The sequence below is a fragment of the Salvelinus namaycush genome, chromosome 31 (genome assembly GCF_016432855.1).
Source record: "Salvelinus namaycush isolate Seneca chromosome 31, SaNama_1.0, whole genome shotgun sequence".
Lineage (NCBI taxonomy): Eukaryota > Metazoa > Chordata > Actinopteri > Salmoniformes > Salmonidae > Salvelinus > Salvelinus namaycush.
In genome coordinates this window covers 2,457,010-2,470,829 of record NC_052337.1, presented here as the reverse complement: position 1 = coordinate 2,470,829, position 13,820 = coordinate 2,457,010, and the positions used below count along the sequence as shown (strand labels likewise).

The 13,820-nt window shown below is 49.1% G+C and overlaps 1 protein-coding gene across 1 annotated transcript in view; it reads left to right on the top strand.

Moving 5' to 3' along the window:
- LOC120026146 (WD repeat-containing protein 7) overlaps positions 1-13,820 on the top strand; it is a 267,089-nt gene that overhangs the window by 146,490 nt on the left and 106,779 nt on the right. The window contains exon 21 of the mRNA XM_038970967.1: positions 11,915-12,025. Coding sequence (XP_038826895.1) covers positions 11,915-12,025 — 111 coding nt within the window. The remainder of the gene's footprint in view (positions 1-11,914; positions 12,026-13,820) is intronic.

Genomic DNA, 13,820 nt, shown 5'->3' with positions numbered 1-13,820 from the left:
TAGGCCTCTCCTCTGGCCTCACAGTAGGCCTCTCCTCTGGCCTCACAGTAGGCCTCTCCTCTGGCCTCACAGTAGGCCTCTCCTCTGGCCTCACTGTAGGCCTCTCCTCTGGCCTCACTGTAGGCCTCTCCTCTGGCCTCACAGTAGGCCTCTCCTCTGGCCTCACAGTAGGCCTCTCCTCTGGCCTCACAGTAGGCCTCTCCTCTGGCCTCACTGTACGCCTCTCCTCTGGTCTCACAGTACGCCTCTCCTCTGGCCTCACAGTAGGCCTCTCCTCTGGCCTCACAGTAGGCCTCTCCTCTGGCCTCACAGTAGGCCTCTCCTCTGGCCTCACAGTAGGCCTCTCCTCTGGCCTCACAGTAGGCCTCTCCTCTGGCCTCACAGTAGGCCTCTCCTCTGGCCTCACTGTAGGCCTCTCCTCTCTGGCCTCACCTCTCTGGCCTCTCAGTAGGCCTCACCTCTGGCCTCTCAGTAGGCCTCTCATCCCAGCTGCCCGGCCAGTGAGTGGAGCACGACTTACGTCAGTTCCCACCTGAGTCGCATCCAGCCTATTGACCCGCTGCTCTGTAGCGCTGAAAGGCAGGGGGAATTGGAATACGCTGACGGCTGAACAAAAAGCTGCTGAGCACCAGAGGACTGAGACCCTGGCTGGCTGAACTGGAGCACTGGAGAATTCTAATCTACCCACACGCACGGACGGACGGAGAGAGTTTATCTGTGCCCGAGCACCTGCCCCTTTGCCCTCCCACTTGTCAAGTGCCCTTTTGGGTGGTATATACAGTACCAGTCAAACGTTTTAGAACACCTACTCATTCAAGGGGTTTTCTTTTTTTTTACTATTTCAAACATTGTAGAATAATAGTGAAGACATCAAAACTATTAAATAACACATATGGAATCATGTAGTAACCAAAAAAGTATTAAACAAATCAGAATATATTTGATATTCTTGAAATTAGCTACCTTTTTGCCTTGAACTCTCTTGGCATTCTCTCAACCAGCTTCATGTGGTAGTCACCTGGAATGCATTTCAATTAACAGGTGTGCCTTGTTAATTTGTGGTATTTCTTTACTTAACTTCTTATGGCTGCAGCCTGACGTCGGTACACTTATGACAACAGCCTGCTCAAAGTGCAGGGCGCGAAATTCAAAATATATATTTTTTTAAATATTTAACTTTCACACATGAACAAGTCCAATACAGCATATGAAAGGTACACATCTTGTGAATCCAGCCAACATGTCCGATTTTTAAAATGTTTTACAGGGAAGACACAATATGTAAATCTATTAGCTAACCACGTTAGCAAAAGACACCACTTTTTTTACTCCACCAGTTTTTTACTCCATCAGTAGCTATCACAAATTCGACCAAATAAAGATATAAATAGCCACTAACCAAGAAACAACTTCATCAGATGACAGTCTGATAACATATTTATTGTATAGCATATGTTTTGTTAGAAAAATGTGCATATTTCAGGTATAAATCATAGTTTACATTGCAGCTACAATCAGAAATTGCACCGAAAGCAGCCATAATATTTACAGACACCAACGTCAAATACCTAATTACTCATCATAAAACATTTCTGAAAAATACATAGTGTACAGCAATTGAAAGACAGGCATCTTGTGATTCCAGACAATATTTCCGATTTATCAAGTGTTTTACAGCGAAAACACAATAGAGCGTTATATTAGCGTACCACAATATCCAAAAACACAAGCAATTTCCCATTAGCAAAAGTTAGCGATCGTAACAAACAAGCAAAAGATATATAATTTTTGACTAACCTTGATTTTCTTCATCAGATGACAGTCCTATAACATCAGGTTATACATACACTTATGTTTTGTTCGAAAATGTGCATATTTAGAGCTGAAATCAGTGGTTACACATTCTGCTAACGTAGCATCTTTTTCCCACAACGTCTAAACAGCAACGATATTTTTCTGACACGTTTTCTGACACACATATTCTGACCAAATAGCTATTCATAAACATAAGTAAAAAAATACATGTTGTATAGGAAATGATAGATCCATTAGTTCTTAATGAAATCGCAGTGTTAGAATTCTAAAAAATAACTTCATTACGACATCCAGCTTCGGTATAGCTGAGTACCCCAAAGTTGGGCGCCCACGACTAATTCACATGCACGACAGATATATGAATTAGCATCATAAAATGTTTCTTACTTTTGGTGATCTTCCGTCAGAATGTTGGACAAGGTGTCCTTTGTCAAGAACAGTCGTTGTTTGGATTCATAACGTTCATTTTCCCTCTCGATTTAGCAAGCACACTTGCCAAGTGGCACAAAGCTCTCCAAGTCAACAAACGGAAGAGAACGGAACACGGCAAAACTCCCGAAAATTTTTCAATAATCTGATGAAACTATATTGAAAAAACATACTTTACGATGATATGGTCACATGTATCAAATAAAATCATAGCCGGAGATATTAGTCGTCCATAACGACAGCTAAACAGAAGGCAAATCCATGTCCCTTTCGCGCGCTCCAGAAAACAGAAAATGGACGGTCACGTCATACAAAGAGCTGTTATTCCACCTCAGACCAAGATAAACACGAAATTTCTTCTCTCACCGCCTCTTGACACCCAGGGGAAGGTGTATGAAGTGCACGTAGACTCTTACGTATCATGCCCATGTATAGGCAGGGAGTAGAAGAGAGCCTCGGTTTCAGACATTCCACTTCCTGGTCAGGAAGTGTGCTGCAGAATGACTTCTGTTTCACTCAGAGAAATAATTCAAACGGTTTTAGAAACTAGAGAGTGTTTTCTATCCAATAGTAATAATAATATGCATATTGTACGAGCAAGAATTGAGTACGAGGCCGTTTGAAATGGGCACATTTTATCTGGCTACTCAATACGCCCCCTGCAGCCCAAACAGGTTAATGGATTTGAGCGAATCAGTTGTGTTGTGACAAGGTAGGGGTGGTATACAGAAGACAGCCCAATTTGGTAAAAGACCAAGTCCATATTATGGCAAGAACAGCTCAAATGAGCAAAGAGAAACAACAGTCCATCATTACTTTAAGACATGAAGGTCAGTCAATCCGGAACATTTCAAGTACTTTGAAAGTTCCTTCAAGTGCAGTCGCAAAAACCATCAAGCGCTATGATGAAACTAGCTCTCATGAGGACCACCACAGGAAAGGAAGACCCAGAGTTACCTCTGCTGCAGAGGATAAGTTCATTCGAGTTATCAGCCTCAGAAATTGCAGCTCAAATAAATGTTTCACAGAGTTCAAGTAACAGACACATCTCAACATCATCTGTTCAGTGTGAATCAGGCCTTCATGGTCAAATTGCTGCAAAGAAACCACTACTAAAGGACACCAATAAGAAGAAGAGACTTACTTGTACCAAGAAACACGAGCAATGGACATTAGACCGGTGGAAATCTGTCCTTTGGTCTGATGAGTCCAAATTTGAGAGATTTGGTTCCAACCACCGTGTCTTTGTGAGACGCAGAGTAGATGAAGGGATCTTTCTGCATGTGTGGTTCCCACAGTGAAGCACGGAGGAGGAGGTGTGATGGTGCTTTGCAGTTGACACTGTCAGTGATTTATTTAGAATTCAAGTCACACTTAACCAGCATGGCTGCCACAGCTTTCTGCAGCGATACGCCATCCCATCTGGTTTGCGCTTAGTGGAACTATCATTTGTTTTTCAACAGGACAATGACCCAAACACACCTTTGGGTTGTATAAGGGCTATTTGACCAAGAAGGAGAGTGATGGAGTGCTGAATCAGATGACCTGGCCTCCACAATCACCCGGCCTCAACCCAATTGAGATGGTTTGGGATGAGTTGGACCGCAGAGTGAAGGAAAAGCAGCCAACAAGTGCTCAGCATATGTGGTAACTCCTTCAAGACTGTTGGAAAAGCATTCCATGTGAAGCTGGTTGAGAGAATGCCAAGAGTGTGCAAAGCTGCCATCAAGGCAAAAGGGGGGCTACTTTGAATAATATATTTTAATTTGTTTAACACTTTCTTGGTTGCTACATGATTCCATATGTGTTATTTCATAGTTTTGATGTCTTCACTGTTATTCTACAATGTAGGAAATAGTAAAAATAAAGAAAAACCCTTTAATGAGTAGGTGTGTCCAAACTTTTGACTGGTACTGTATGTATATATATGGAGGTAACCACCACATATTTGGACACCTCTCCTTGTACAGTAGCCCTATTATAAATAATAGAAACAGTCCTGACCAAATACTGAACAAAAATGGGAAGGAGTTAGAGCATCTCTTTCGAGCCTTAGGCCTGTACATGCTTAATGGTAGAATCAGAGGGGACTCTTATAGGTCGGTTTACTTTCTGCTCAGCTCTTGGTACAAGTGTAGTCGATTATGTCATCGCTGACATGGACCCCTCCTCCATCACTGTATTCACTGTCAGACCACAGTCAGATTAACGTGTTTCTGAACAAATTAACCAGCAATAAGGATTCTTTTAAACTGCCCAATAAATAGTACAAACTGAACCAAACGTACAGATGGGCTCCAAACATATTTATTATGGCTCCTCATTAGCTGCTGCCAAGGCAAAACCTCCTCATCCTGGGGTCTGGCAAAATGAAGGCAGTGCAGAGAAATTCACTGAAACATTCAACTCAAATGATGAACTCTGTTCAGGTCACCAATAACTCCCAAAACCATTAGAGGAGCTATCCATTCGGCTAATAGAGACATTTAATTGTATATTCCAAAAAGTAACATCAAAAGCAAATCTGAGAGAACCAAAGAAATGCAACAATCCGGAAACAAGAAAACAGAAAGTAAAAAAATATATATAATAAATTGTTTTGTTACAAATGTAAAACTATTGTAAAACACCTGAGACAAACGTCAAATGAAAAACATAAGCAGCAAAATAACCCAGAGCTCCGAGATGAAAACTTTCAAACACTGAAACGCAATAAATTGAATTACACCAATAAGACGTTTTGATGACATTTTTAAACGCAATTGAACCAAAATCACACGTTCTGCGACGTGTGAAACTAACAACAAAGCCACAAGAATTACACGATTTGAGGAATTTATAAAACTTATTTTGGTTATCTATGCAACGATATCCCATTTAAAAAGTCTTACAACATAGACATTTAAGAAACATGTAACATCCTTGAATCAGTCATTAAAAAACAACCGAAATCCATTACATTACCCCAGTAACCCAACAAGAACTACTGAACAATAATATAAACGTAATATGCAACAATTACAAAGATTTAACTGAGTTTACAGTTCATATGAGGAAATCAGTCAATTGAAATGAATTCATTAGGCCCTAATCTATGGATTTCACATGACTGGGAATACAGATATGGGGGGCGTGGATTAGAAATCCAGTCAGTATCTGGTGTGACCAACATTTGCCTGATGCAGTGTGACATCTCCTTCACATAGAGTTGACCAGGCTGTTGATTGTGGAATGTTGTCCCACTCCTCTTCAAATGGCTGTGTGAAGTTGCTGGATATTGGCGGAAACTGGACCACACTGTCGATCCAGAGCATCCCAGGTGAGTATGCAGGCCATGGAAGACCTGGGACATTTTCAACTTCCAGGAATTGCGTACAGATCCTTGCGACATGGGGCTGTGTGTTATCATGCTGAAACATGAGGTGATGGTGGCTGATCCCTCTCTCTCCCCTACTTTGTTTGTTTCTTTCTTTGGGAGGGCCCAGCTGGCCCCTGGGGCAGCAGGAGGGAGGGAGGATGGATGGAGGGAGGGATGGAGGATGGATGAATGACCAGGTGATTAAAATCCAACACAGGCGAGCCTCCTTGGAGAATGCTGACGGTCACTGGAGCAGCGGGTTTGTTTCATTAATCTGGTCGTGCTCCCTTGCCCCCTAACCCCCCCTCAACCCCAGGGAGGCCTGAGTGACACAGCAGGTAGGCAAGGGTTTGCACTTTTGGGACAGTTCCATTGCTCGAGGCCGGACAAGCTCAATCAAGCACAGCCAAAGTATTTGAACTTCACTCAGATGAAAGAATGGATTAGGTCCAGACTAGACTCCAAGGTTGTAGAGGAAGATGGGCGGGAGGTAGAGGAAGATGGGCGGGAGGTAGAGGAAGATGGGCGGGAGGTAGAGGAAGATGGGCGGGAGGTAGAGAGTAGGAGGAGGGTCAGAGGGGGGCATGGTTGGACGGGCCGGTCCCACTCCAGGGGTTAACAAGGCCGGTCCCACTCCAGGGGTTAACAAGGCCGGTCCCACTCCAGGGGTTAACAAGGCCGGTCCCGGCCGGTCCCGCTCCAGGGGTTAACAAGGCCGGTCCCACTCCAGGGGTTAACAAGGCCGGTCCCGCTCCAGGGGTTAACAAGGCCGGTCCCGCTCCAGGGGTTAACAAGGCCGGTCCCGCTCCAGGGGTTAACAAGGCCGGTCCCGCTCCAGGGGTTAACAAGGCCGGTCCCGCTCCAGGGGTTAACAAGGCCGGTCCCACTCCAGGGGTTAACAAGGCCGGTCCCACTCCAGGGGTTAACAAGGCCGGTCCCACTCCAGGGGTTAACAAGGCCGGTCCCACTCCAGGGGTTAACAAGGCCGGTCCCGGCCGGTCCCACTCCAGGGGTTAACAAGGCCGGTCCCGCTCCAGGGGTTAACAAGGCCGGTCCCGCTCCAGGGGTTAACAAGGCCGGTCCCGCTCCAGGGGTTAACAAGGCCGGTCCCGCTCCAGGGGTTAACAAGGCCGGTCCCGCTCCAGGGGTTAACAAGGCCGGTCCCACTCCAGGGGTTAACAAGGCCGGTCCCGCTCCAGGGGTTAACAAGGCCGGTCCCGCTCCAGGGGTTAACAAGGCCGGTCCCGCTCCAGGGGTTAACAAGGCCGGTCCCGCTCCAGGGGTTAACAAGGCCGGTCCCGCTCCAGGGGTTAACAAGGCCGGTCCCACTCCAGGGGTTAACAAGGCCGGTCCCGGCCGGTCCCACTCCAGGGGTTAACAAGGCCGGTCCCACTCCAGGGGTTAACAAGGCCGGTCCCACTCCAGGGGTTAACAAGGCCGGTCCCACTCCAGGGGTTAACAAGGCCGGTCCCGCTCCAGGGGTTAACAAGGCCGGTCCCGCTCCAGGGGTTAACAAGGCCGGTCCCGCTCCAGGGGTTAACAAGGCCGGTCCCACTCCAGGGGTTAACAAGGCCGGTCCCACTCCAGGGGTTAACAAGGCCGGTCCCGCTCCAGGGGTTAACAAGGCCGGTCCCGCTCCAGGGGTTAACAAGGCCGGTCCCGCTCCAGGGGTTAACAAGGCCGGTCCCGCTCCAGGGGTTAACAAGGCCGGTCCCGCTCCAGGGGTTAACAAGGCCGGTCCCGCTCCAGGGGTTAACAAGGCCGGTCCCGCTCCAGGGGTTAACAAGGCCGGTCCCGCTCCAGGGGTTAACAAGGCCGGTCCCGCTCCAGGGGTTAACAAGGCCGGTCCCGCTCCAGGGGTTAACAAGGCCGGTCCCGCTCCAGGGGTTAACAAGGCCGGTCCCGCTCCAGGGGTTAACAAGGCCGGTCCCACTCCAGGGGTTAACAAGGCCGGTCCCACTCCAGGGGTTAACAAGGCCAAGTGGAAGCCATGTGTCACAGCTGACACCGGCCGTTTGACCTTGGAGGAGGTAGAGCAGGATCTCTATTCAGCCTGCCTGAAGTGAGAGTGGAGTGATGGCCTCTAGTCTATATCCTCCACACTGTCCTGTTTATGGCCATCCCCCCCCCCCCCGTCACTGTGCCATGGTTACCCCCCACTAGATCTAGCTACTAGTGGAATAAATAAACAATTTCTCTTGAAATATGTCAGTGGTGAATGGGAGAGGGGAGTGAATGGGAGAGGGGAGTGAATGGGAGAGGGGAGTGAATGGGAGAGGGGAGTGAATGGGAGAGGGGAGGAGTGAATGGGAGAGGGGAGGAGTGAATGGGAGAGGGGAGGAGTGAATGGGAGAGGGGAGGAGTGAATGGGAGAGGGGAGGAGTGAATGGGAGAGGGGAGTGAATGGGAGAGGGGAGTGAATGGGGTGAATGGGAGAGGGGAGTGAATGGGAGAGGGGAGGAGTGAATGGGGTGAATGGGAGAGGGGAGTGAATGGGAGAGGGGAGGGGAGGGGAGAGGAGAGGGAAGTGAATGGGAGAGGGGAGGGGAAAGGAGAAAAGAGAGGAGAGGGGAGTGAAGGAGAGAGGAGAGAGGAGTGAATGGGGAGGTTAATTGAACCATAAAGGAACGTGTTCTCAGGGAGCCTGGAATTAATCATTCTGAACCCCCCCCTCCACACACACACACACACACACTCCCTCACTTCATCAAATGTAATTGGAGGAAAGTTGTCGATATGGCAACGAAAGTGCCTGCTCATCGAGCAGAAGGCAGCAGACGTCTGTATGTCTTGTTGTGGTTTCAGGAGGCCCGTTGTGGTTTCAGGAGGCCCGTTGTGGTTTCAGGAGGCCCGTTGTGGTTTCAGGAGGCCCGTTGTGGTTTCAGGAGGCCCGTTGTGGTTTCAGGAGGCCCGTTGTGGTTTCAGGAGGCCCGTTGTGTCTTGCTGTAGTGTTGTGGTTTCAGGAGGCCCGTTGTGTCTTGCTGTAGTGTTGTGGTTTCAGGAGGCCCGTTGTGGTTTCAGGAGGCCCGTTGTGGTTTCAGGAGGCCCGTTGTGTGTGTTGCTGTAGTGTTGTGGTTTCAGGAGGCCCGTTGTGTGTCTTGCTGTAGTGTTGTGGTTTCAGGAGGCCCGTTGTGTGTCTTGCTGTAGTGTTGTGGTTTCAGGAGGCCCGTTGTGTGTTGCTGTAGTGTTGTGGTTTCAGGAGGCCCGTTGTGTGTGTTGCTGTAGTGTTGTGGTTTCAGGAGGCCCGTTGTGTGTCTTGCTGTAGTGTAGTGGTTTCAGGAGGCCCGTTGTGTGTGTTGCTGTAGTGTAGTGGTTTCAGGAGGCCCGTTGTGTGTGTTGCTGTAGTGTTGTGGTTTCAGGAGGCCCGTTGTGTGTGTTGCTGTAGTGTTGTGGTTTCAGGAGGCCCGTTGTGTGTGTTGCTGTAGTGTTGTGGTTTCAGGAGGCCCGTTGTGTGTGTTGCTGTAGTGTTGTGGTTTCAGGAGGCCCGTTGTGTGTGTTGCTGTAGTGTTGTGGTTTCAGGAGGCCCGTTGTGTGTTCTGTCCCTGTTACAGCGTGTTCATTAGGACACGCCTTAGTAAAACATGTTAGAAGTTGGATGCAACCCAACATTGTACACGTTCAGGTAGTACCTTCCCAGTTCAGACGGGTTTTCTACAGTTTGTGCCTCTAGTGAATAGAACCGCTTGTCTCTGATCTGATAACAAGTGTTGAACAGCTACGTCTGCTCTGTGCCACTAAGAGACTAGAGGAGAGGAGGAGAAAGAGATGGGGAGGAGGAGGAAGAGGAGCAGAGAGAGGAGGAGCAGAGAGAGGAAGAGGAGGAGCAGAGAGAGGAAGAGGAGGAGCAGAGAGAGGAGGAGGAGGAGCAGAGAGAGGAGGAGGAGGAGCAGAGAGAGGAGGAGGAGGAGCAGAGAGGAGGAGGAGGAGGAGCAGAGAGGAGGAGGAGGAGGAGGAGCAGCAGAGAGGAGGAGGAGGAAGAGGAGCAGCAGAGAGGAGGAGGAAGAGGAGCAGAGAGAGGAGGAGGAAGAGGAGCAGAGAGAGGAGGAGGAAGAGGAGCAGAGAGAGGAGGAGGAAGAGGAGCAGAGAGAGGAGGAAGAGGAGCAGAGATGAATGGGAGGAGGAAGAGGAGCAGAGAGAGGAGGAAGAGGAGCAGAGAGAGGAGGAAGAGGAGCAGAGAAAGGAGGAAGAGGAGCAGAGAGGAGGAAAGGGAGGAGCAGAGAGAGATGAAGGAGAGGAGGAAAGGGAGGAGCAGAGAGAGATGAAGGAGAGGAGCAGAGAGGAGGAAGAGAGGGGCATTAAGCTTAATTAATTAGCGCTAGCAGAGATTAGCTCGTTCACCTTTAAGCACCATTGATTAATTGTCCTGATCTTAATGAAAAACTTATTAAAATAGGTAATTCCAGGATAAGGGCTAAATGAAGCAGCTGAATAAATAGGTGTAATGGTAAGGGGTTAATTAATGAAGGGACCGTAATGTTGCTTCCCTCCTCAATAAGGTCTGATGAGATACTTAACAAAGGAACCAGGAGAAATTAGTGACATTAATTGTAGCATGAAGGAGGTTAGGGGGTTGTGTGTCTGTCTGAATTTCTTAGTTTCTGACTGTGTCACCCAGAACGGTCGCGGTAGTGTCCAGAACGGTCGCGGTAGTGTCCAGACGGGTCGCGGTAGTGTCCAGACGGGTCGCGGTAGTGTCCAGAACGGTCGCGGTAGTAGTGTCCAGAACGGTCGCGGTAGTAGTGTCCAGAACGGTCGCGGTAGTAGTGTCCAGAACGGTCGCGGTAGTAGTGTCCAGAACGGTCGCGGTAGTAGTGTCCAGAACGGTCGCGGTGGTAATGTCCAGAACGGTCGCTGTGGTAGTGTCCAGAACGGTCGCTGTGGTAGTGTCCAGAACGATCGCGGTAGTAGTGTCCAGAACGGTCGCGGTGGTAGTGTCCAGAACGGTCGCGGTGGTAGTGTCCAGAACTGTCGCGGTGGTAGTGTCCAGAACGGTCGCGGTAGTAGTGTCCAGAACGGTCGCGGTGGTAGTGTCCAGAACGGTCGCGGTAGTAGTGTCCAGAACGGTCGCGGTAGTAGTGTCCAGAACGGTCGCGGTGGTAATGTCCAGAACGGTCGCGGTGGTAATGTCCAGAACGGTCGCGGTGGTAATGTCCAGAACGGTCGCTGTGGTAGTGTCCAGAACGATCGCGGTAGTAGTGTCCAGAACGGTCGCGGTGGTAGTGTCCAGAACGGTCGCGGTGGTAGTGTCCAGAACGGTCGCGGTAGCAGTGTCCAGAACGGTCGCGGTAGCAGTGTCCAGAACGGTCGCGGTAGCAGTGTCCAGAACGGTCGCGGTGGTAGTGTCCAGAACGGTCGCGGTAGCAGTGTCCAGAACGGTCGCGGTAGCAGTGTCCAGAACGGTCGCGGTGGCGGTGTCCAGAACGGTCGCGGTGGTAGTGTCCAGAACGGTCGCGGTGGTAGTGTCCAGAACGGTCGCGGTGGTAGTGTCCAGAACGGTCGCGGTGGTAGTGTCCAGAACGGTCGCGGTGGTAGTGTCCAGAACGGTCGCGGTAGCAGTGTCCAGAACGGTCGCGGTAGCAGTGTCCAGAACGGTCGCGGTAGCAGTGTCCAGAGCGGACTTCTCCACATTTTACATCTGGGCAAATTATGACGAGGATATTTTTCTCAAATGACAATAGTTTTCAGTTGAACATTTCTTTTCAATCTATTAACATCAACCAGCCAATCACACTTTATTGATCACATTTCTATACAGACATAATGTGTTATTTAGTCTTTACAATGAACATCCACTGAGCCTACCCATTGGAGAATGGGGTCTTCTCTGAATCTAAAAAATATATGAAGTTGAAACTAATAGGCAAACAATGGTTGTTGAACAGTCTTCTTTTTAATTTTTTAAATTTTTATTTATTTTATTTACCCCCTTTTTTCTCCCCAATTTCATGGTATCCTATTGTTAGTAATTACTATCTTGTCTCATCGCTACAACTCCCGTACGGGCTCGGGAGAGACGAAGGTCGAAAGCCACGCGTCCTCCGAAGCACAACCCAACCAAGCCGCACTGCTTCTTAACACAGCGCGCCTCCAACCCGGAAGCCAGCCGCACCAATGTGTCGGAGGAAACACTGTGCACCTGGCCCCCTTGGTTAGCGTGCACTGCGCCCGGCCCGCCACAGGAGTCGCTGGAGCGCGATGAGACAAGGATATCCCGACCGGCCAAACCCTCCCTAACCCGGACGAAGCTAGGCCAATTGTACGTCACCCCACAGTCTTCTTGATGTGTGTTTTTGTTTCTTTGTGTTTGTACAGCGGGAACCTCCGCTGACCCCGCCGTGCCGCCCCCACCCATTCCTGAAACCCTTCCTGTGGAAACACAGCTCCCCGAGGAGATGGAAGTCACGGACGATGACATCATAGCAGGTAGGAAAACACCTGGACACACACACACTACCTTGTAGACTGTTGTCTATAGGACTCCAAGCTCTTACCTGGGGACACACCTGGACACACACACACTACCTTGTAGACTTGTCTATAGGACTCCAAGCTCTTACCTGGGGACACACCTGTACACACACACTACCTTGTAGACTTGTCTATAGGACTCCAAGCTCTTACCTGGGGACACACCTGGACACACACACACTACCTTGTAGACTATTGTCTATAGGACTCCAAGCTCTTACCTGGGGACACACCTGTACACACACACACTACCTTGTAGACTGTTGTCTATAGGACTCCAAGCTCTTACCTGGGGACACACCTGGACACACACACTACCTTGTAGACTTGTCTATAGGACTCCAAGCTCTTACCTGGGGACACACCTGGACACACACACACTACCTTGTAGACTTGTCTATAGGACTCCAAGCTCTTACCTGGGGACACACCTGGACACACACACACTACCTTGTAGACTATTGTCTATAGGACTCCAAGCTCTTACCTGGGGACACACCTGGACACACACACACTACCTTGTAGACTGTTGTCTATAGGACTCCAAGCTCTTACCTGGGGACACACCTGTACACACACACTACCTTGTAGACTGTTGTCTATAGGACTCCAAGCTCTTACCTGGGGACACACCTGGACACACACACACTACCTTGTAGACTGTTGTCTATAGGACTCCAAGCTCTTACCTGGGGACACACCTGTACACACACACTACCTTGTAGACTGTTGTCTATAGGACTCCAAGCTCTTACCTGGGGACACACCTGGACACACACACACTACCTTGTAGACTGTTGTCTATAGGACTCCAAGCTCTTACCTGGGGACACACCTGGACACACACACACTACCTTGTAGACTGTTGTCTATAGGACTCCAAGCTCTTACCTGGGGACACACCTGGACACACACACACTACCTTGTAGACTGTTGTCTATAGGACTCCAAGCTCTTACCTGGGGACACACCTGGACACACACACACTACCTTGTAGACTATTGTCTATAGGACTCCAAGCTCTTACCTGGGGACACACCTGGACACACACACACTACCTTGTAGACTGTTGTCTATAGGACTCCAAGCTCTTACCTGGGGACACACCTGTACACACACACTACCTTGTAGACTGTTGTCTATAGGACTCCAAGCTCTTACCTGGGGACACACCTGGACACACACACACTACCTTGTAGACTGTTGTCTATAGGACTCCAAGCTCTTACCTGGGGACACACCTGGACACACACACACTACCTTGTAGACTTGTCTATAGGACTCCAAGCTCTTACCTGGGGACACACCTGGACACACACACACTACCTTGTAGACTGTTGTCTATAGGACTCCAAGCTCTTACCTGGGGACACACCTGGACACACACACACTACCTTGTAGACTGTTGTCTATAGGACTCCAAGCTCTTACCTGGGGACACACCTGGACACACACACTACCTTGTAGACTGTTGTCTATAGGACTCCAAGCTCTTACCTGGGGACACACACTACCTTTACTTGTAGACTGGTTTTAATTTATTTAACCTTTATTTAACCAGGCAAGTCAGTTAAGAACACATTCTTATTTACAATGACAGCCTACCAAAAGGCAAAAGACCTCCTGCGGGGACGGGGGCCTGGGATTAAAAATAAATACAATATAAATATAGGACAACACACACACATCACAACAAGAGAGACAACACAACACTACTTAAAGAGAGACCTAAGACAACACATCATGGTAG